This window comes from Sprattus sprattus, assembly GCF_963457725.1.
Source record: "Sprattus sprattus genome assembly, chromosome: 1".
Lineage (NCBI taxonomy): Eukaryota > Metazoa > Chordata > Actinopteri > Clupeiformes > Clupeidae > Sprattus > Sprattus sprattus.
In genome coordinates, this window is record NC_137920.1 from 38845474 (window position 1) to 38868680 (window position 23207).

General features: G+C 43.0%; 1 protein-coding gene across 1 annotated transcript; it reads left to right on the top strand.

The window, feature by feature from the left end:
- Positions 1–5234: 5234 nt before the first annotated feature.
- On the top strand, positions 5235–21997 carry p4hb (prolyl 4-hydroxylase, beta polypeptide). Its single transcript, XM_080855237.1, has 11 exons — positions 5235–5504; positions 7563–7769; positions 9486–9619; positions 9886–10023; positions 12150–12254; positions 12361–12486; positions 12604–12804; positions 14477–14597; positions 15673–15854; positions 18372–18479; positions 20544–21997. Exons 1-11 carry the CDS (start codon positions 5369–5371, stop codon positions 20607–20609), a joined length of 1524 nt encoding a protein of 507 aa, XP_080711363.1. The 5' UTR covers positions 5235–5368; the 3' UTR covers positions 20610–21997.
- The last annotated feature ends 1210 nt before the right edge of the window (positions 21998–23207 follow it).

Here is a 23207-nt window from a genome sequence, read left to right on the forward strand (position 1 = left end):
AAATTCTCATTCTGCATGTGCCTGCCAGATCTGTTATGAAATGTCACTTTTTAGTTTCTTTGTCTGTAGGTACTAGATACCATTACTCTCCAATTTAATTTAATGATGGCAGTTTGTGTTGTAAATGTCTTTTTCCAGTAAAATCAATGTTTAATTACTGAGACTGAGGACCTGACTCTGTATGGCACTTCAGTAAACTATCACTGAACGAAAGAAAGTTACTCCTTTATCTCACAAGTATAATGTCAAAGCTCAATCTTTGGGGCTTTTTTTAACCTCGCCTCCCAAATCTCCCATGCCCTCTGGCTGCCTGCCCAAAGCCATCTTTTTAGAGCGCATCCAACAGGGTGGCACAGAGTCTAAGCTGGTAGCAACACATCGCACTGAATAAAGATAGTCTCTCTCTGATGTCCAGAATGGGCACAGTGAGGGGAAACTGTTAGTCAGGAAGAAGGGGAAGATCATAGAAAAACACAGATTTCCGCTCCATTGCCCTCGGGACAGACAGATAACCCTTAATAGACCACAGGCCTGTGCCCACCACACCCACTGATACACCAACCCCAACCAATGACAATGGCGTCTTTGACTTGGCACATAACTAACGTAAAGTAGCCTATCGTCTCAGTGTAATTAAAACCTGCCCATTCGAGATCTTCCACCAGCCATCTTGATGAACTTGATGATGACATAACTTCCTGCCCAGGAATTGCCACTGTCAAGAGAGGTGATGATGACACAGTCTGTATGACAGCTGCAGACAGGCTATGGGATTTCACAGATTAACAGACATCACACAGCATACAGAGAAATCAAGGGAATGCCTTTAAGGCTGAAGATCGTTGTCATTACATTCGAGAGAGGGTGGAATATGAAATCCTGCATTATCCCAACTTTATCTTACAAATACACAGATAAAACTTCATCCTGTTTTAGCCATGTTTTTTACTACTGTACAGTTGTTTTCAGTTTTCTAAAGAAGCATAACACCAGTGACCTGCCATGAAGAAAGAGTGTTAAAGAATATTTCCATTATCACCAGCTCTAGTCTCATTCCAAAAAAAAATCTATTTTTACTTATTTCCACTAGAGGGAGCTTCTTCTTGTCAGGAACTGTCTTCCGTGACTACCGTTATCAGGATGCCTGAAGTCTGCCACCCAGTGGATGATGCTGTACTCAACAATTTCCCTGTCAAGATTTTTGCACATTGCATCAAGGCCTAACGGACAGTATGACAAGGCTGCATTGCGCACTCACCACAGAATAATTTGTAACATTTTGTAACAATACCCTACCTCAGTCCTTCAATGGTGGGCCAAGCGTTCTATAACATAGCCCTGTACAATGTATGCCTTTAAGCACCATGTAGTACACTGAGAAACAAAAAGTAATCACATATTATAACTACATAAAACTAGAGGTAGGGTTATGCGAAAAGAAAGTGCTGAAAAGTATCAAGCTTTGGTCTGTATTTAATACTTTGTCATTGTAGACATAATGATTCTATGTCATACATTTTGAAATTTTTAATTGTATCCATAGACTATTACTGTGTTATCAATCAGGGGAAATTAAAAGGTATGTATGTAATTTTTACATATTGTTACATAAGTCATGCTTTGGCACCAGTCATCATGCCTAGCTTTCTAGTAACTTCTAAGAGTCCACTGACTATTTATAACCCTGTCTGAGGGTAGTTTGGTCATCAAGCCAATTCAGTGGGTCATCTGGTCAGTCATTCATAGCCCATGCTGAATTTAGCTCCATGCCCTGCCCCCATCATCCATTTCAGTGCTCTATTTATCATCTCAGAAGTAGAGCGCCCAGTCATCTGCTTTTATAAACTTACATGCAAGATGACAATTTCTTATGGAATTTTTCATCCGTGAAACATGACATGCCCCCCCCCCCCCCATGGACCAATCCATACCTCTCGTAGTATCCATCAGACTGCCATGCATCTTTTGACATATTTTGAACTCTTCCCTCAATGCCTGGTTCTGCCTGTCTAGTACGCTTCATACCACATACTCACACATACATGTCGTGTTGCATAACTCCACTAGAGGGGGTTAACTTAGTCTGGAGGTGCAGCTACATTGAGGCCCAAACACAGGTGGGTTACAATGTAACTGCTGAGTGGACAGATGTATTCAAGTGGAAATGTATTATTTGGGAACAACAAAAGTGAACTACATGTATCATCCAACAGTAGTTCAACTCTACACATCCATTTCTTCAATTATGTGTGAGTTGTGTCCACATGGAGTCAGAATCTTAGTGCTACACATGTTTTGTTATTAAATCTCAGAAGTGACAGTATGGATCTGCTACCAACCATAATTGATACGTCCCCTCTTTCTGCAAGATCTTTGCTAAAATTAGCAGTCAGTTGAGGCATCTCACATTCGCTGTCATTCACACTAAGACATCAGAGTACAGGAAGTGCTTTGTCGCTCCTGCTGTAATCTATCAGGGTACGAGTACTGTGCCTTTATAATCGGTGCATTTCTGTCCCGATCATGTCTGTACCCAAAAAGAACATTTAGGGTCCCTAGTGACAAAGATGTACCCTTATGTCCTGGTGCAAAAGTGGTACTTAATGATGTACAACTGGAGCGACATGCCATTTTGCACCTTTATGAGAGTTTACAATTATGTACCTAAATGTATTTAAAGAACTAACAATTAGTGCATATTTTAACAAAATTCATACCTTTAGAATGAACAGTCTACAATGATCACCATTTCTGTACCTTATAGGGTACTTTTCTGACAACAGTTCCCCTGGGCACAGAATGATACCTCTATCTCTCTCTGCGTTGCTAAATGCGTCAGCCAGACAGGTAGTGCTCTATTAGAATCTACATTAGTCCAGTTTTTGCCCTCAGGGACAGAGAGAGACTTATTTGCTGTCCAACATTCCTATTATGCTCATCAAAAAAAAGCTGGATGTTGCAGATGCATCTACAGCACACCATGTCACAAGCGAGGCCTGCACTTAATTGTAATTTCCTGTGCACGATGACCTCCAGATGAAGTAGTGAGCAGGGTAGATGGGTTGGCATGGCAACTGCTCCCCCTCACCCCTTCTTTGAATTAGTAGAGATGCGTCATTCCCCATCCTCTCTGTCTTGATAACAAGGAGCTGATTAGAAACCAATTTGAAGTCTAATTTCAGTTTAGAGGCACAGGATGTCTCACTCTCTGCAAAATCAAATCTGCTCGATTTCAGCTGACAATCTCTTTGTGTTCATTTCATTGTTTCAGGGGTTGGCTCAGCTTCTGTTAATTGTTTTCTCAGTTTTATTGATTGGTAAATGTTTATCAAAAGTGAACTGTTCCATGTGGCAATGTAAGTGATTCATCTTAAAACTGTTTACCAAATGGGACACTCTGTTGCATATTGCAGAGATGTCGGACATAATTCTCCTTTGTTGTGACATTGTTAACGTGATTTCATATTAAAGATTGTTCATCCTCTCCCAAACCTTTTCACAGATCAGACATTATCTGTCATCTCAATTGCAATGTATACATCATCTCTCTAACAAGCATGGTGGTTCTGTATTATCAAAAATGCAGTCTTTGATATTCAATCCCTCTCTAGTTGGGTTATAATACTGACTGATTGTTCTAGAGACGTATCAAAATGGAGCCATGAGGAGGACAATAGTACATTGGCACAATCAAATGACCTCAAACACCCTGCCATTTGTCTTTGATGACTCACACTAGTAGATTAGAGAGAAGTTACCCTTCTTGCCAAACCTGAACAACCATCCAGTCGTCCATGTAATTGACACAGATCTTTCCTGGTCACCTGACACTGGTGCAAAGAGAGCTGGTGTAACGAGATGCGAGAGGGAGCAGGAAATCAAAGCAGGAAACAAAGCCACTTGTCTTCCTCATATTTGATAAGGGCTGGTGAGGTAAGGGCTGACGTGGCCAAGACCGGTGCCGGCCACTGATGGCTCACAAGCGGTACGGGCCCTGTCTGGGGAGGGTGACACCAGCAGTGTCTGTTTCCAGTCATATTACTATTTCATCTGCTGTAAGCTTGTCTGCTTCTGCACTTGTTGCTGACTCTCACTTATCTGGTCTGACCGTTATGTTGACAGAGGGAAAAACTATATTTGTGTTTGTGGCTGTTGTGTTGTGTTTGTGGCTGAGAGTGCAAAACAAACTTAGAAATGCACCACCCTGACTGTACTTACTGATGGTTTAAAACGAGACACTGCTGCAATAAACACAGATTTATTTCAGGTTTCTATTTATTTCAGCCATAGCTATACATTTAATTTCTGTTGTCAAAAATATTAATCTGAACAATAAGAAAGACAGTGTTTCTGACATTCCATTGCATCCTTTTCATTTTAGATGAATTATCTTTTTGGTGTATGCATTAGGTTCCTGGACCAGGAACATGGAAAAAAAAATCATTCCTTACAGTCAGACACATATTTTCTATTAGTTGTGACTGATAAGTGAAATGCAGCTGAATGTAATAGAGCCAAGGACACATCACACATGTTGAGGACAAATAGGTCTACATCTGTGTAAACACATATGAAAACCTGAGAAAAAAAACTGAGTGTGCTGATGAGTTCTTCTTTAAATGTTTTTCCTCTCTGGTAAACTGTCGGTTCGGAGCCAGTGAATCGCATGCTATAAAAAGACGTAGGCATTGTTATCTATGCGTTCATAGTTTACAGGAAATTATTTTACTATGCTACGGAATGCTGCATTACAGGCCACATCTGCCTATTATATAATCTCCAACATAAATCATGTAATGTCCCGTATCACAGTTTACAAATACATTGAGAAACAATATCGATGTCTTTGTTCGTAACCTAAACTAATCTCATATTGGTGGTTATGTGCCTAATGCCCCATCATAACATATTTGGGCTATCTCTCCTATATTAACGATAGCATTTGAAACGGATCAGCATAGGCTACTGATTTCTTGTATTGTGTAATTTATGCAAAAGCTCGTCATGAGTTTAGAATTGATCTGGAAATCATGTAACGTTTCATATTCCTGGACTTTCACAAACTCCTGCCGTTATTGTGAAAACAACTCAAAACCTGTAACCAAACTGAAGGTCTCATTCACTTCCAGGTACTATGCGCCGTGGTCCAGTCACATTTCAACACGAACAGCATTCAACCTGATAAATGCGCACGCGCAGATTGTGTGACCTCTCCAGTTCTGCACGCACTGCCACGTTAGTAGCGGCAGAGACAAAACACAGGCGTCTGTAACAAGAAAAAAAGATTTAACGTAGCGAAGTACCTGCCTGTGATTCAGCCGGTTTTAGTCTGCACATTTGCCTTCTGATTTTGCCGCAAAGCGCAACCATGCTTCTTTTCCTACTCTGTACTCTAGCCGTGGCAAGCAGGGCTGAAATTGCTGAAGAAGATGATGTTCTTGTATTGAAGAAAAGTAACTTCGATGAAGCTCTGAAGGCTCACCCAAACATTCTGGTTGAATTTTGTGAGTATCCCACCGGTCTGTGCTGATGTAACTTGCTGTGTCAAACTTACTTGCTCGTCTCTGAATGACAACGCAGTGTCACTGATATTTATTCTGGGTAGGATTTTCTCATCGTGATGATGCTTGGTCAGGTATGCAGGACGACACTTGCTTAGCAACCGTTAGCAAAGAGACTGAGGCTACAAAAGAGACTTTTGTAACGTTAGCTTGTTTGCAAATGCTGCTAAGCAAGACGATTCATGAGGAAAAAAAATACAGTTTTATAGCGATAATCATTATATTATATTATACATTGCAGGTCTTACATTAGTCCGTTTTTTGCCGACTATTATGGCGTAATGAACTGACTGCCTTAGCAAATGTTGGCTAACGTCAAACTTCTCAGTTAACACATTTAAATAAAACGAGAGCCGTTATTATGTGGCGTTGAACTTTACTAATTCATTGCCGGTAGCGTCAGTTGACTGAATTAGTTAGCCACGTAGCTAGATGACTCGGTTCTAGGGATAGTTGGTCGATGTTGTGCCTTGCTATTTAAACTATTGGACTATTGGCTAGCTCTCCATTAGCTGGCTAATGCTGTTAGCGCAGTTTAATGGTGTGGTGAGATAGCTGACATAAGTCTGTTAGTTGCCTTTCTACAATTGTACTGTTTATTTAATTGCAAGGTTATATTGATATAAATGAGTTCATACCAGGTAATCCAGCTAGTTAGCGAGAAAGGCGTAAAGGGCCATTTGTATGGTATGTTGCCTTATATATTGTTTGATATTGCTGTTGGTAACGGTTGTACCGTTAGAACTTTGAGATTTCATCAAAAGTGTTTGAGAACATTATTTTGGCTGCGGGTTAGTTTCCTGACGAGGTGTTCGATGGGCGAGACATGCCATTATTAAGAGGAATCATGGTAGATCGTTTACTGCAAAGTTTACTTGCTGTGGTTTGTGGTTATACATGGCTGGGTTTCGTTACTTGTGTGCAAATAAGTGAGTATTAAGTTGCTAGAATGCTACACCCGACTTTCCGAAACTGTCTTTCTTTTAGTATTTCCTGGTTGTGGTGATTTTGAGTTTAATTTCCCTTGTACAAGAATAACCTTATCATAAAAATGATCTCAGCAAATGTCATTCATAAGACGTATTTTGCAGATGTTTCATTGATTCTGGTGTTCTGAAACCTCATCCCCTTTGAGCAAATAGGGGCGCCCTAGCACAACTTTATTGGCTGCCCTTAAGCGATCCCACAGTTATGCACGACAGATCTTTCACCCAGTCAAACAACTCCACGATGTAGAAGTTCCAATGAATGTTGTGTAGGGGGAGGGCGAAATAATAGTTTCCTCGGCGTATTTGATAAACGGGCGGGGCTTTGCCCCACCAGAAGAGGTGCTAGGTTGACGTGTACATAAGACAACCGGGTTGACAAACTTCGCAAACGACGGTTATCACTTGTTCTGTTTTTGGTTAACTGGATAAAAATGAAAATGTTTTGTATATATTCCCTTTTGTAAAGAGTTGCGGAAGTGTATTTCACATTGCGAAAACGCGGAATGCACTTTATCTAGGTGATCTTTGGACTTTAGACTGACAACAGGACAGCGGTTATAGCGAGGATGCAAGAACGTGACGAAATGTATGACCAGTTTTCTAGGTCCAACTTTTAAGCCATGCTTTGGCGGTGTCACAAGTGCATTATCTGATAAGAGCAACACGTTTAATACATGTAAATGAATGTGTAAGGAATTAATTAAGATGGACTATTGAATAAATATTACTGTGCCTCTACATGCTTGTTACCTCTTTACCTTTTTTTTTTATTCTGCCTTTATTTGTGTAACTTTTTCATATGCTTGTTAGAGGTCCTTTTATAAACCATAGGGAAATGATAACCATGAGAAAGGGTCTGATGAATACTCATGGCACTGTCCCATTCTGAGGTTTTTCGCATGAGTAGCTTTCTGGTTTGGTTTCTATTCCCTCTGAAATATTCTAACTGAAAGTGTCTTCGTTTCAGACCACATTCATCCTCTTGAACTTAGTGTTGTGTTTTTCCGCTCAGATGCACCATGGTGCGGCCACTGCAAGGCCCTGGTCCCAGAGTACGCCAAAGCTGCCGGTATGCTGAAGTCGGAGGGCTCAGAGATCCGTCTGGGCAAGGTGGATGCCACAGAGGAGTCGGACCTTGCCCAGGAGTTTGGTGTGCGGGGCTACCCCACCATCAAGTTCTTCAAGGGTGGAGAGAAGGAGTCTCCTAAGGAGTACAGTGGTGAGTTCCAAAGTCTTTCAGATTTGGGTTCAGGTTCAAGCAACTGCCATTTTATCCCATTGCTGACTTAAATCCAATTCTGAACATTTTAAATCACATGGATCTTGTTACTGTTGGTGTGTTCAATTTGTTTTATATAAACAGGCGCTGATATGGTATTAAAGATTAGAGCTGGAAGGGGGCTGGTGACAGGCCTACTTATCTGTCCGCTGACTTTAACCAGAATCATTCATTTTGAATTAAGCACTAACTTTAACAGTTACGGCTGATTAAATCTGCCCATTCTAGCTGATGTGGTGATGTGTGGAGACAAACGACTTCCACATGCTTTTAACGTGACCCAAGCTGGAGTATGGGGAGGGGGTAGTAATGTGGATGTGTGTGTGTGTGTGTGTGTCACTCTGACTAAGTGCTGTCTGTGTGGGGCTCCTCCTCCAGTCTGGGCTAGGGAGAGAGAGATGTGCAGTACTGCACGTCGCCTGCGGTCTGTGGGGCTGGCCTAGTCTGGGAAGGGCCTGAGAGTTGGCCAGCTCCTGCTTCTGCTCCTCTCCCCTCCCACTATCCCCAAAGCAGAGCAGAGCAGCCAGGCAGCAGCTGGACGGTCGCCACCAAAGCATTGCTGGACTGTTGCATCACTTGGCTTCCACAGCTACTGTCCATACCTTATTACTGTGGACAGCCGTGCAGTCCAGCTGTGGGATGATTAAACAGTGTCATGCCTTAGGAATACTGTGTGACCTTTTTTTCATGTAGATTAATTGGAGCTGATTGGGTCTTGTTCAGGAAGTATGCCCAAAGTTACAGAAAGCTGTTTTGACATTCCTGATCTTTGATCATTGATCAAGCCATTTTGATTAGAGAGATCATTTTGACAGGAAAGTAGCACAAGAACGCGAATCATTCTCGCCTGTCTGACCACTCCATGATCTGAACAGGGCTAGGAATTCGCGAGATGGAAAACCAACACGAGAATCAGCAGATCAGACCTCTACTGTCTTTTCTGTTCTCACCTCTGCATCGTTGGTGACATATCTAGTTTGCAATCTTTAGGTCATCCCTTGTCTCCATACATCATTACACACAGCCTTAACTTTTGAATTGGTCAGAGGTAATCTCCCAATCCAACTGTTCTGGCTACAGTTTTGACTGAGCAGATAGAATTTGAGTAATGGAACCAAGGATTCACTACAGTTACAGAACAGATATAACTTAGTTACATAGAGAATGGCGTTCTTTAACCAGCCCAAATATTATTTGCCTGTTTTTTAAAATTACCTAATTTTAAATTATCGGCTGGCAGGGCACGACATGGGGTAGTTTGTCAGAGTTGTAGTTGAGTATATGAGACAGTTGTGTCCTTGTTAGTGTTTTGTGTGTAACTCACCTCATTATCATTATGGTTGCACAGAAAAGAAAAGAAAAGTAGCACAGGATCGTTTCGGAGAGATGCACATATTAAATGATCCTGTCCAGAAGCATTTCAGTAATGCGCTGTGTTCCCCCCCCCCCCCCCCCCCCCTCCTGCCTCTACTTGGCTGAAGACCAATAGCTGGAACAGTTCCAGGTCTCTCTTTGCTCTCAAGGCAGGCTATAAGGAAAGGCTGAATTGCCTTTCGCCCTGTTGACCTAAAACACTGTTTGTTCAGTACCAACAGGGCTGCCTATCTCCATTCAGTGGGCCGCGGTCACATGTGCTCATTGTCCTCTTCTCTACAGCTGGAAGGACCGCTGATGACATCGTCAACTGGCTGAAGAAGCGCACCGGCCCCGCCGCCACCATGCTGACCGAGGTCACGCAGACCGAGGCTCTGATCGCCGACAATGAGGTCGCGGTCATCGGCTTTTTCAAGGTGAGGCGTGCGCCTGCTTTGACGGCCTGCCAAGAAGCGAATGTGGCATTTGTTCAAAGTTCGAACAAGAGATCATTAGTATTATTATGTAAGATTATTATGCATATGCAAAAATAGTTTACCAAAAGTAAGAAGGTAACACTGTGGTGAAGTCTGAACTTCACACCAACAGTTGATGTCCTCAAAAAGTTATGCAATGCATTACTGAATTACTTAATGAATGAGTATTCAGACCAAATAAACTGTTGCTATGTGCTGTTCTTCAGGATGGGGAGTCCGAGAGTGCTAAGGCCTTCCTGAAGGCTGCTGAGGCTGTGGACGACGTTCCCTTTGGCATGACCTCAGACGCTGCTGTGTTCTCCAAATACGAGATGTCCAAAGATGGCGTTGTCCTCTTCAAGAAGGTATGCGGTTGCTGAGATCACCAAATCAACTGTATATTCTCGCTCACAGCATTGGGATTTGTAGAGTTCATGTAGGTTTATCTTTACTCCGTGATGGCCTTAAGTTCACAGAAATGGGCCAATGAGTCACTATGATGTAATGCAGTAACACCAGTTCACTTGTGAACACATAACGCCTCATATTACGTATAGTTTGTAACATCCATGGGGGGGACATCCAGCCTCTTGGGCGTACAGCTCAAATCATGCTAAACTGGATGCGTTGCAAGGACAAATGAACCTGGTGAAGTTAGCGTTCCTCTGGGAAATTTGGGTGCCCAACAAGCAGGTTTTAACAATTCTGAAAATGTTTTGTAGGCAAGTGTTCTGGAACTTCTGGTGAGTGAGCTGATAGCCAAGAAGCTGAAACTGTATTCAGAAGGAGAACTTGTGGAGGAGAGAGCAGATAGCCAGGAAGCTGAAACCTTATTCAGAAGGAGAACTTGTGAGGGAGAGAGAAGATAGCCAGGAAGCTGAAACCTTATTCAGAAGGAGAACTTGTGAAGGAGTGGCCTGTTGCGTAACCACTAGCACCGCACAAGTAAAAGTAGAATGTTCTTGTGGCCCAAAGGTTACAGTGAGGCCACATTTTGATTCAGGTCAGGAAACACGATTTAGGTCAGGTAACCCGATCCGGTCACGTCACTTCGATCCTCAGTGGTATCTGGTCATGTATCTAATATTGGCCTTGGCTGCGCATTCTGTGAATAGCTGATCGCGCAAGTATGACCGCATTAGGGACCCCAGTAGCTGACCTCTGCTCTGTCATCACGATATACAATCATGATGAAGGATGTTTAATAAAATAAAAACCTTAAAGTAACACTACTTGTTAAGACAGAATATCAGCTTTTGCCCTTCAAATATCCATGCTTAAATTTCAAAGATGTTGGTCAGAGGGATGGGTTTGGCAAAAATGTGAGATTCACTTGTTTGGCTGGACCATCCCCATCCATCTGGTTTCCAATTCTGCAGTTTTGCAAAGCGGAAGCATTTGGATTGTCGTCAGGCGAGGGTAATGATCGAGGGTAGTGATCTAACTCTGGTGTATGATTTTTCATTTTGGCAGTCTAACCTTTAGAGGTCTGATATCTGAAGCTTCGCTTTCCAGCGTCTTCCAAGAAGTGATGGACATATATAACTTCTACAGCAATTTTGATATCTTGCCAATTAGGTTGTCTTCTGGACACTTACGACAGAGCATCGCCCTGAGAAGCCCCTGTACTGTGGCGCCTCTCTCTGATTAAACAACCTTCCCTCCGTACTAATCAGACTTATTTTTTTACATTTAAGAATTGATGTAATAAACATGCAAAATGCAGACAACTATTCTGCCGTCTGATCTAAATATACATTTTTTTTTTTTTGTATGTATTTACCCTGGTGAACCATCTCGTACTAAATCCCTTTTTTGAGCATTCCTACAGAACATGGCATACACATTTCATCTCTGGAATAGTGAACATTGTCATTAGCATTCGTAGGTGGTGATTGGATGTGGTTTGCCTCAATCATTCCCGAAGCTTAACCTCTGCACTGCCCTTTGCAGCCTAATGAGGCATTGATGAGATTCTTATGCCTTAACACCCAAACAACCCCTCTCCCCTCCCCATCCCTCTTTGTGTTGCTACCCAGCTGCCCTCGATTTGGCATAATCCAACACTCATCACTCCCATTGCCTATCCATGGCCTCTGTTTAGACAGCAGCCACCCAAAGCTTAGGCTTCAGTTTCAATAAACAGCTGCTAGGCTTGTTTATTGCCTATATTGCCCAGGGAGAGTTGGGAAGTCCTGCTGTGTGTTCTTGGTCAATGTCAGTAACTGTTGTGGTCAGCCAGCTATGTGTCTGCCTTTCGGGGGCCACCAGTCACTGCCCAGTGCTATTCTTAACACCCAATAAACCTTTCTTTAGACAACCGGGTTGTCCTGGCGGTCAGGGGGGTTTTAGTTGGCAGTGTGGGGGATTTAGGCAGTGGTGGGTTCGGTAAATCTATATTAAGTTTATTGGATCTTTTATAGCTGTACTATCATGGAAGCTAAGCACGGTTCATCAGGTGTCAACTGTTCTTCCCTTCCTGTATTTCCAGTTTGATGAGGGGCGCAACACTTTCGATGGCGAGATGACCAAGGAGTCCCTCCTGTCCTTCATCAAGTCTAACCAGCTGCCACTGGTCATTGAGTTCACCGAGCAGGTAGGCAACCCCCCCCCCTCTTCTGGGGGGACCTTTCAGACAGTTTTGTTTACTATTTACCTGCTGTCTCCTGTGCATTCTTACAATACATTTTTCTTTTTCATAGACTGCCCCTAAAATCTTCGGAGGCGAGATCAAGTCCCACATCCTGCTGTTCGTGCCCAAGGCATCATCAGACTTCCAGGACAAGATGGACCAGTTCAAGAAGGCAGCTGAAGGCTTTAAGGGAAAAGTGGGTACCAGCCTGGTTACGGCAGTTGAGAACTTGTTAAAGCAGTTTAACTACCATACCCCCAGGCATGTTCTTTAATGTCTGTTCTCCCTGCCTGCTTGTCTGTTTCCTCCCTAGATCCTCTTCATCTACATTGACAGCGACATTGATGACAACCAGCGTATTCTGGAGTTCTTCGGCCTGAAGAAGGAGGAGTGCCCCGCCATCCGCCTCATCACCCTGGAGGATGAGATGACCAAGTACAGGCCCGACACCAGCGACATCACCGCCGAGAACATCATCTCCTTCTGCACAGCCTTCGCCGATGGCAAGCTCAAGGTGAGTCAAGCCAGCCCCCACCAAGAACCCCTCTCTCCTGTCTCTCCTTAGGGGTCTGTCTGCTCACATTATCTCTCCATCCTGTGCAGTTTGATTACAATGGTGCATTGGTTAGCATCATCGTTTGCAAGCGGTTGACCCGGGTTTGAATCCCGTTCGCTGCAGGTTGTCGAAGTTGCTTTAGAGGAAAACATCTGCCAAATACCTGACCTCTACCTTTCCAATGAGGCAAAAAGCCACAAAATATGGTTTGGAACTATTTAAGACATTTTGGATTAATCTGTCAGCAGTAGCGGAACTTGGGTGTGTTGCAAAGCTCCAGACTTGAGTTGACAGGAGCTGAATGTGTTGGGCCTTCTTTGCATATGTAGGTTACAGCGAGCACAGTCTGTGCCTTACTGTCAAAACAGTGATGGCTGACGCCAACAGGGTGTCTCTAGGACTTACGTCAAGGCTGTCTAACATCCTGCGCAGTCAAGGAACAGAGCTAGTGTTGCCGATGTGAAACTGAGACTGACTAATTGGGCTTTCTCCTGTTCAACCATGCGCAGAGAACCTGATCATCGCATGGCTGCAGGAACCTCAAGCAACTCTGCAGGGTGTCGATATCATCGGTCTGGGGAAGTCATAGGGAGTGAGCGACTGATATTTGCTAGTTACCAGCACGGTCATGAAAAACCTGCAAAAGTCATAGATTTGAAAATGGCACATTCCAGGCCAGGAGAAGTTTTGGAAAAGTAAAGCTATAAAGTTTTGGAGAAGTGATTTGAAATTTGTTTATTAGAGTATATGTGGTTCAGTTATGATCGACAGAGAGAAATCTATATTGGATAAACAATAGTTTAACTAAATACTACATTAAAAGATCGATCGTTTTGGACAACGGTGAGATGGGTTCATCAGGAATAAAGAAAAAGGTCTTCTTTAAATAAAGTTAATTGAAGTATCGGTTTGCCACTGATGTGTGGTGTGGCTTGTCACTTTTTGTCAAGTGAAGGGCTTATCTGATGTATTTTTACGTCAAAGTATCATTGAGTAGGATTTTCCATCTTTTTACCGATTTATATACTCTCAATTTTAGTAAATAAATGTCAGCTTTGTGCTGCCAAAAGCAAAACATTTTTTACAATAGTCAAATGCCACCAAAAGTATTGCACTTGTTCCCATTCGCATCCATGTCCATGTTAATGATGGTGGTTAATGATGGTGGTTAATAAGATGTAGTTTCTTTAATAATAAAGAAATTAATGAAAGGGTAATTTGTGCACGGTAGGAAGAATATTACAAAATAAAATATTAATATTAAACGGTAGTAAAGTATTACTCATGATTGTTCTTGTAAATATTAACTTAACTTTTGAAAACACATTTTTGGAACTTTCTATTCAAAGATTTGAAAAAAGTACCATTCCCACAGACCAGGTTCATTGAAAAGACAGGAAACCCTACAAAATGATAAAGTTAAATGAGTTTATTAGTAATGGTGGTTATTCGATTCAGTTGAAAGAGGTTGTTAGTGATGGTGGTAATTCTATTCAGTTGAATGAGGTAATTATTAATGGTGGTAATATTTTACGCAGTTAAATGAGGTTATTAGTAATGGTGGTAAGTTGATATTTTGATGATTGCTGACATTTTGTTTGATTGTTCCTCTTCCCTCTTGTGTCTGCAGCCCCACCTCATGAGCCAGGACATCACTGATGATTGGGACAAGAACCCAGTCAAGGTCCTGGTTGGCAAGAACTTTGAAGAGGTGGTCTTTGATCCCACCAAGAATGTTTTTATTGAATTCTGTAAGTATTTCCTCTTGGCATCATTGTTCCTGGGGGGTGGGTGGGATTTTTTTGGTTTGTTTGTTTGTTTCCCCTCTCCCTCTGGAAAAGCTTAGCAACAGATCTTCACAAGTTCAGTCTGATCCCAGGCACGACAGCTATTCAGGCAAATCTCCTCGACCAGCTGGTGGGTCACATATGTGAATTGCATTTATTTTGAGGAGGCTTTGCCTGATTACACTCGGTTGGACTGGGGCTTGCGAGGGAGAAACAGGCCCTTGGGTGTGAAACGTGAAACGAATCTTCCCCGCTGGTCAATTCTGCTCCCTCGCTAAGCCTGTGTGGATATATAGGATGGTGGCCGTGAACAGATCAGGTCTTCCACGCTTTGTCTGCCCAGTAATGCGAGATATGAAGCAGGAAAACGTTTGGATACATTTAGAGGCAGTGGGGTTATTTTGGTAGCCATTGCTTCCCAAATTTGCCTTCTATGCCAGCTGATGGAATTTGCCAGCTGATGGAATTTTTTCCACGGCTGCACTTTACTGTGTCTCACGCTCATCAAGGGGGGAGGGAGGGGATCGGGCCACCTCCCGACAGCAGGGGGTTTTTCTTGATGGGATGGGAGAGGGTCCGCAGAGAGCGGGGGCGTTGAGCCTAGAGCACGTGCCTCAGGGTTTACATGTTGGCTGGTCTGGTCTGGGATGGTCTGGTCAGCGGGGGCACACCTGTCTGTCTGTAAGCGAGCTGATGCCCTCAGATTTTCCTATGTATGTATGTATGTGTGTGTGTTTGTGTGTGTGTGTGTGTGTGTGTTAATTAGAGCAAGCCCCCCTCCCCTCCCCCATTCTGGTCAAACAAACTATAAACTCAATACTCAACAATTCATATGCGTTTTCATCTGTTGTCGTATGTGTGTTTTAACCTTTTTATGTGCAGAAAAATGTGACGTTTCACAGTTGGTTATGTCGTCCTTTCATATGATGACTGAAAACATTGTACCTGAGTTAAACATGCCATGTCCTACAGACACCGGTCACCATCATCAAGGTTTGTGTTCCATGATTAGTGACCCTCTCTCTTTCCCCTCTGGCAGATGCTCCCTGGTGCGGTCACTGCAAACAGCTGACCCCTATCTGGGATCAGCTCGGAGAGAAGTACAAGGACAGCAAAGACATCATAGTGGCCAAGATGGACTCCACAGCCAACGAGATCGAGGTCGTCAAAGTCCACAGCTTCCCCACGCTCAAGTTTTTCCCAGCTGGGGATGAGCGCAAGGTGGGTGGCCCCCTTCACAACCAAGGAGAGCGGCTTGGTTCAAGCTTAAACACACTCAAAACATATTTTGAACAAAAAGATTTTAAGGAATTTGACATGTCTGTGTATGGTGAACTTTTCTGTAGTCCCACTGATTCTATGTTTTGGGGGCTCTTCTGACTAGGAGATTAAGTGTGAGACGTGAGCACCAAGCTGCCGTACACGTGAATAAAGTGTCCAACTTGTCTAGGGTTCCCCATCACATGTTTGGGGTGGTTTGCAGTCTATAGAAGGGTGTATTCCCACTTGCATCAGGAAACTTCAGTTTGATATTTTATTTCGGGATTTACACCTACAGTATCATTTCAAATTTGAAAGGGGCTTCAATAACACAGTTCATAAAACCTTACCCCACCCCCATCATGAGCAGAGCAAATCAACATTTTAATAGGTTTGGAATATTTCAAAATTGCTACCCAGCAAGAATAAAAACGATTTTTCAACTCGGGCATCATCATGCAGAGCAATAGAAATGTAGATCTGCAAAAAACCAACACCGTAATGGGTTTGCTGCTTTGTCAGCCTTTCCACCCCTGATGAGTTCTTATCTCATCATAGATAACAAAGGCTTTCTAGTTCCAATGCATGCTGTTCTTGAACCTTTGCAGAACAGTATAACTGACCGCTTACTAAGTATAACTGACTGGCTGTATGTTGCTGAACTCCACCTGCTGCAGCTTTCATAGGCCAGTCTTCTGTTCTTTAAATAGACAAATAAGTGTTTGTGTAGATTGTGGTCGAAGATCACAAGTGTTTCGAGAGAAGTTAATGCTCCCTTAGATTTGGCCCCGCTTGGACCAGAGCCTGACACTTCAGGTGGCGCTTGATCAGCGTACTCACAATAGGCGCCTCCATTTCAACACCAAGTGCTTACACTCTTGAGAAGAACTCGTGACTGAACTTAAAGCACATGGCATTCCTGCCATCTTCAGAGCACATATATGTTGAGTGGATACCCCCCCAGCCTCCCACGGTCTCTGGGTGGGTACATGCCCACTCCGGGGGCAGGCAGCATATTTTGTTGATGGCTCATTGCCCGTACATAGTAAGCAATAAATCGCCATGCATCTGCCCCGGTTCACATTGAAAACAAGATGGATTTTATACCGGTCAGCTTTGGAGCTTTGTAAACATCAGTCCATCTCATCATCAGGGTCACCATCTCCCCCCGTATCTGATGTCCAAGCTGATCTTTCTTCACACAATTTCACACCGTTCTAAGAGGTGCCGAGGTGTGGACATGGCCATGTTGCTGCCCCGCTCGCACCCACAACTTCCACACTCCCAAACTCAGGCATGCCCTTAGGCACCCCTCCCCCACCCGGTGTACAAAAGAGCCCTTGAGGAGTGATTGGACTCCTGAATTAGAAGTGCCTGTTTTTGGGTACCCTGTGCACAAACACGTGCAGAAACCAGAGCCCACTACTCCATTAAGTGACACCTCTACACTACCCATATTCACCCACTCCCACCCCACTCAAATGCCCAACGCCTGACTGGAGAATATGATCAGGATGGTTTGTCTTCATTCAGTGTGGTCATTGGCGGCTGCAGTTGTTGACATGGTCTGCATGCTTGGGGTTAATATAGTTCTTAAGGTAGACCAGCGAAACACAGTGATCTATGATCTCTTGATCTGAAACTTTGCATAGTAGTAAGTCAGGCACGTCTATGTAAGCAAGGATGCGTGTTGTTTGGGAGCGTGTTTCTGTCTTAAATAATTTGTGCTAATGATGGCAAAGTTCAGAGTTTTGTTATGAAAGATGGTAACATAGTAGGTATTAATTGAGTAGAGGTGTTTTTAACAGTAACAAGGGAACATCATTAAAAAAACTAAGTGTTTTTCCCTCCCTTAACAAATTCCCCTCCTCCTCTGTAGCATCATTGACTTAATTCATAGCTGAAGGCGCAAAGTAGTACAGATTACCTATAAACATCATGGCACACTTATAGGTGAATAGAATAGGTGGGTGAGCCTGCTACTGCTATTGAGACTGCCTTGCCACCAGTATCCCAAAAGAGCCTGCTCTTCAGCATGTGACTTAGCAACAGCTTAAGGAGTGTCATCTTCAACACTGGACCCGGCTCAAACGGCTCATTAAAGGGGGCTGTATTGGGTGACCCAATCGGTGTAGTCACCAGATCCCTCTCTTGGTATCCTTCAGAGTGCGCGAGAAAAGGCAATAACTTAAAACTGGCATCATAAACACCATAGTCACCATAAAGTCATGAGCATTTACACTTTCAGCTCTCAACCAGGGATGTGAAAATACCCAGGTTTTGATGACTCGCCAAGGCCTGAATTTGGCACTGAATTTCTAGCAGTTGGAGGGTGACTGGATCCTTATTTGAGGCACCTTTGTTTAGTCTAGTGTGTTCCACAGAGCTCGTGTCTGGGGATGTAGCTTCGACAGTTCATAAATGGTGCTGTTTTAGTGATCTAATATTAATGTCTCTCTTACTCACTTCTCATTTCAGGTGATTGACTACAATGGTGAAAGAACACTGGACGGCTTCACAAAGTTCTTGGAGAGCGGCGGCAAGGATGGCGGTGCCCCAGCTGGAGATGATGAGGATGAGGGACATGTAAGTACCCATCCGTATAGAACTTGCCTTGACTCCACAGCATTTCCTCTTTCACACCCTTATATTTGCTTGTTCAGATTTTTTCAGACTTAACCTTCAATATACCTTTTAAAATGAAGTGAAGCACCAGCAGCACCACCAGCATTGACATTTTCTCCATGTGTGCTTTCCTCTCTTATGAGGTCCCTGGAACCTAGCCGTGCCTTTAGAGGTTCAGCAACTGCTTCCTTGTGTAGTCATTTCAAATACATGGAGGGAACCTAGATTGTAGATGTTGAAAGTGTTGGTGCTCTTATAATTGCAACTCTGGCTTGGGGTCTTGGGATGGTGCCATTCAAGGAAATTCTTGGCTTAGTATATAGCTGTCTATCAGTAATGGGGGCAGGCACTTGCCCAAGTATCAGGTCCACACTGGCATAGGTGGTGATATGTTTGTGGGAGAAACGCCTTGGCAGTGTCCCCGTTTCTGGGACCAGATTTGACCGGTTTGCAGTTGGCAGCAGGTCGTTGCAGGGGAAATGCATGCTCTTCATAAGTCTGTTTAAACATCCTCCCTAAGAAACATGATGGTTTGAGAGTTAACTATCTCAAGGCCTCTAGCACCTGACCTCTGGAGGTATTGGTTGCAGTGTCAGAAATGACCTCCTTTTTCTTTAAAGCACAACTAATATGTACATGTTAAAACTGCCCATCTATATGAAGACATTTACCAGACTGCACCATGGTAACCATGGTAAAGGAGTTTTACAGATCATGACTTGCCAAATGGAACTTACTGGACATCATAGTTCTGTTGTGAAACCTAAGAAGTTTGGCCCCTCTGAGCATTCTGACCATCTTGTTTCAAAGGTGTTGAGTCTCCGTTTTACCAGACTTAGATTTTACGACTTCAGCTTAGGTCCCAGTGTCAGCTTAACATGTTGACTGACCAAAGCACCTCTTATTATGAGAGGTTGTGATTCTGTAGTAAATCCCAAACTAAACTAAGTACCTCTCAGTATGAGGGGTAGTAACTCCCAAACTAAACTAAGCACCTCTCAGTATGAGGGGTAGTAACTCCCAAACTAAAGATGTGTGGTAGCCATGACTGATTTTTTTACGCCAAGTTGGCTCAGGCAGGTCTACCTGTCAGCAGAAGAGCAGCTCTCCGATTTATAGTCATATGGGAAGTTGTAGTTGATTGATTTATTAAGGCAGACCAGCAATAAATGGTTACAGACCAAGTGAACTAATCACTGTTTTGATCGCCATTTTGCATACCAACATAATTTTGTTAACTGTAGATTAGGATCCAAGTACCGCTTGAATTCCAATTTTCTCAAGCCATGCAACTGATGATATTCTCTCATCCACCATGGTTTGTGACTCCATGGCTTGTGTCAGGGCACGCTTGTGTCAGGGCACGCTTGTGTCAGGGCAGGCTTGTTTCAAGGGTTCTGGACTTCATGGCAACTGGTGCTTTAGCATCCACTTGCAGACACAAAAGGTAGAGGGCAACCTGGACTGAAGCCATGGCGCCCAACCCAGTGCTCTTCTTGGAAAGCTAATTCCAGAACTTGATGTCTGGGGCAGCTGTCAAGGGTGTTTACCCTCCTCTGTTTTTGTGGACAGCCACCATGGCCGTTTCTCACACGCATCTCTTACGGTCAACATCCATTGAAACCAAATTAATGGTGGGGCATGTTCGCTGTTTTATTGTCCAGAAAGAATAAAAATGAGTACACACATCAATAGAATATTTAAACAATTATGTTGGCACAGTGCTTAGATTGCCCTCATGAACGTTCTAAAGAACATTCCTCTGAAGACACTCAGATCTAGTAACCTTTAAAAACTGGTTTTGTCAATCACCTTTAGGCACCAAAGTGGTTCGGAATTGCTTAAATGGTTCCTCATTTGGATAAGGTCAGACTTAGAAGTCTTTGAATGGCTGTCAGCATGGCAGTCATGTGTAAACGGGAAAAAAAAAATTGTATGTGGAGTCCCTCAAAGTTCAATTCTTGGGCCTATTTGAGTTGGTAGCACTCATCCATTTTTTTTTTTGTTTGTTTGTTTTTCAAACAGGAAATTGATGACGTCAGTGACATGGAGGATGATGACTCCGACGCAGAGGGACACGATGAGTTATAAGAGTGGGAGCAACATGGAAGAAGCAGAAACGAAGCCCCCGCAACACACCCCGCAACATCACCACCACCACCCTCAACCTCCCTGTCCTTTGAACACTAATGCACAACTGCTCTCCAGCGGCCAGGCATTGCAGGAACTACCACAACAACGCTCTCATAGCTGCCACTTTGACCCCTCCACCCACGCATGGGCCCAAAAAGACTGCTTATGTCCTCTGCCAGATGGCACCGAGGGATTTCCATGGAACCCACTTTGGTGTTGGTTTGAGTTCTAGTCTTTGTTCATCTGTTTTGGCATATTACATGATCATGAAGGTACTTCATGTTTTTGGGGCCCCCCTTTTAAAGTTGAACCTCCAGAAATTCAGCCCACACATCCATAGGCTACTCGTACTGATGATCTGTGATCAGTAAGCCAGTTGCATTAAATGGTCTCTAGAGTAGGAGAGAAAGCCAGTATATATATTATTATTATTTTGTCCTGCTAAATTCAGTCTGAGGCTGGGGAGAATATGGTGTGTGGGTGGACTGACCTCTCAGGGCACTGGGGCCACATATAGATATATATATATATATATACTGTAAAGAGTTAATTAAAAGAATGCATTTTATGTTACGAGCCGTCATGAATAACACTCTGATGTAGCCGAGACCAACCTGTGTGGGTTCTTCTATCGTATTTACGCATATCTCTCATTTTAGGTCTCCCATTGTTCATCTTCTTTTTTTTTTTCACATGGCTACTGAACCTTTTTAAAAAAGAAAACTTGGAGAGCTTATTTTATTTAACTTTTATGTTAATCTGTTCTGTGTAATCCAAATACCAGTGGGCCTAGAGGCAGCAGCAGCAGTAGCACTCAGTTAGCCTGGCGGCCATGTTGGCACTAGAGCTCTCTCCTTTGCAGACTTGGGATCAGTGGAAAGGGTGGTTCATGGTTCATGTTCTGTTGCACTGAGTTCACAACCATCTTAAAATTTCAACAGCAGTTACTGAAATGCCTGAAGTTAACATTTTTATCAGTGTAGTCAAGAGGAATGTGCATCAGTCCTCCAGCCTGCTTTCCCTACCCCCCCACCCCCAGAAATACCTGCTTTTACCCCCCCCCCCCCCCCAATTCCTTTGTCATGTACGCCAGTGATGGCTCTCCCCAACGGAGTTCCGGGGGGTTATGAGTGTGTGTGTGTGGTCATGAACACAGGGAGGGGCAGAGTGTGTGTGAGTGCTTGTGTGTAAATGTGAGTGATTCTGCTTTATTTCCCTCACGTCCAGGGGCAAGGGTTGTGAATGTAAAGGGTTATTTTTTTATGCGTGTTAGGTTTTTTTTTCTTTTTTTTTTTTTTCTAAGGGTTTGTTTTCGAGGGAGGGAGGGCGGTTTGATCTGAAGGGTGGGTCTGTGGTGAAAGGACATGGGTTTTGGACAGTTTTGGCGCAGATTGAGTGGTTGACAAGAAACAAAAAGCATTCCATCACATTTAAATCAACATGGAGAAGTAAACTGGTGGCCAAATAAAGTAAAAAAAAATTGTGAAAAATAAACCCTTCTCTCTTTTTGTGTGTGTGTGTGTGTGAGAGACCAGAACATCACATTTCTCCCAGAACACATTCAATAGGTCCCCATAGAAAGCCAAAACACGGTGATGACTTTAAATTCTGTGTCTGTCTGGACCATGTTGGTAAATCCTGAAGACTGGAGCGCTTATTTTTAATTTCAGTGTGGCCAGTGTTTGTTTGATCATGTATTTCTGAACAATTAAACAGAAGTAAATTGATTGTAAAGTTCAGTGGCATGTCATATCTGGTCCCAGCTGCAGCTGTGGGTATTAAATGTGTTCCTAAAATATCATAGGCTACTGAGAAAATATTGCTGATTTCCCAACAGCTAAAAGCATGACGTGACATCTGGCCAGTGTGTTCATGTCCAAAAACATCGTGACATGAGAAGCTAATGCAAAAAGTAGTACAGGTATGGACTGAGCAGTACAAACATTTTCACTCTTCATTCAAAACCAATATATGACCCGATAAACATTGTTGAATGTATGAGGTGTGCTGAAACCTGTCTAAACTATTTAAAAAAAAAAGCAAAGTACAGGAATGCACCTTAAACGTGTACCCTATCAGGTTAAAAGCACTGTTACTTTAAAATAGGTACATTTTTGTACCTTCTTGTCTGTACCCAAAAACAAACATTTTTTCACCTCTAGTGACAAAAATGTACCCACTAGAAAGGTAACCCTACAAAATTACTAAAGGTAAACCTAACCCTACATAATTGGTACCTAATGAGGTACAGCTGAAGCGAAATAAGTCTAAAATGACTAGCTAGCAAACTAAAGTTTGACAATAACATCTCAATAAAGGTGCCTTTAACATTACTTAGCAAGGTTGAGCGCGCCTAAAAGACTCGAAGATGTTACCGATAGATCACATTAGCTTGACACTGATAGTTAGCTTGATAGTTATAATTTAGAAGTGTGAATGGTGGACTAAAGAGACACATACTTGAACACTATCTGTGGCATGTCATTAGAAGCATAAAATATCTCCGGATACAGGCCTTTCTCCTAGTTTGATCAATGATTTGCTGTATCATTTGCC

What these genes read in the sequence shown, in the direction of transcription:
- p4hb (XM_080855237.1), top strand. Translation starts at nt 5,369, where the DNA reads ATGCTTCTTTTCCTACTCTGTACTCTAGCCGTGGCAAGCAGGGCTGAA. An exon ending in CTGAAGGCTTTAAGGGAAAA is followed by an intron (nt 12,487 to 12,603) that starts GTGGGTACCAGC and finishes TTTCCTCCCTAG; the next exon opens with ATCCTCTTCATCTACATTGA. An exon ending in TCGCCGATGGCAAGCTCAAG is followed by an intron (nt 12,805 to 14,476) that starts GTGAGTCAAGCC and finishes TTGTGTCTGCAG; the next exon opens with CCCCACCTCATGAGCCAGGA.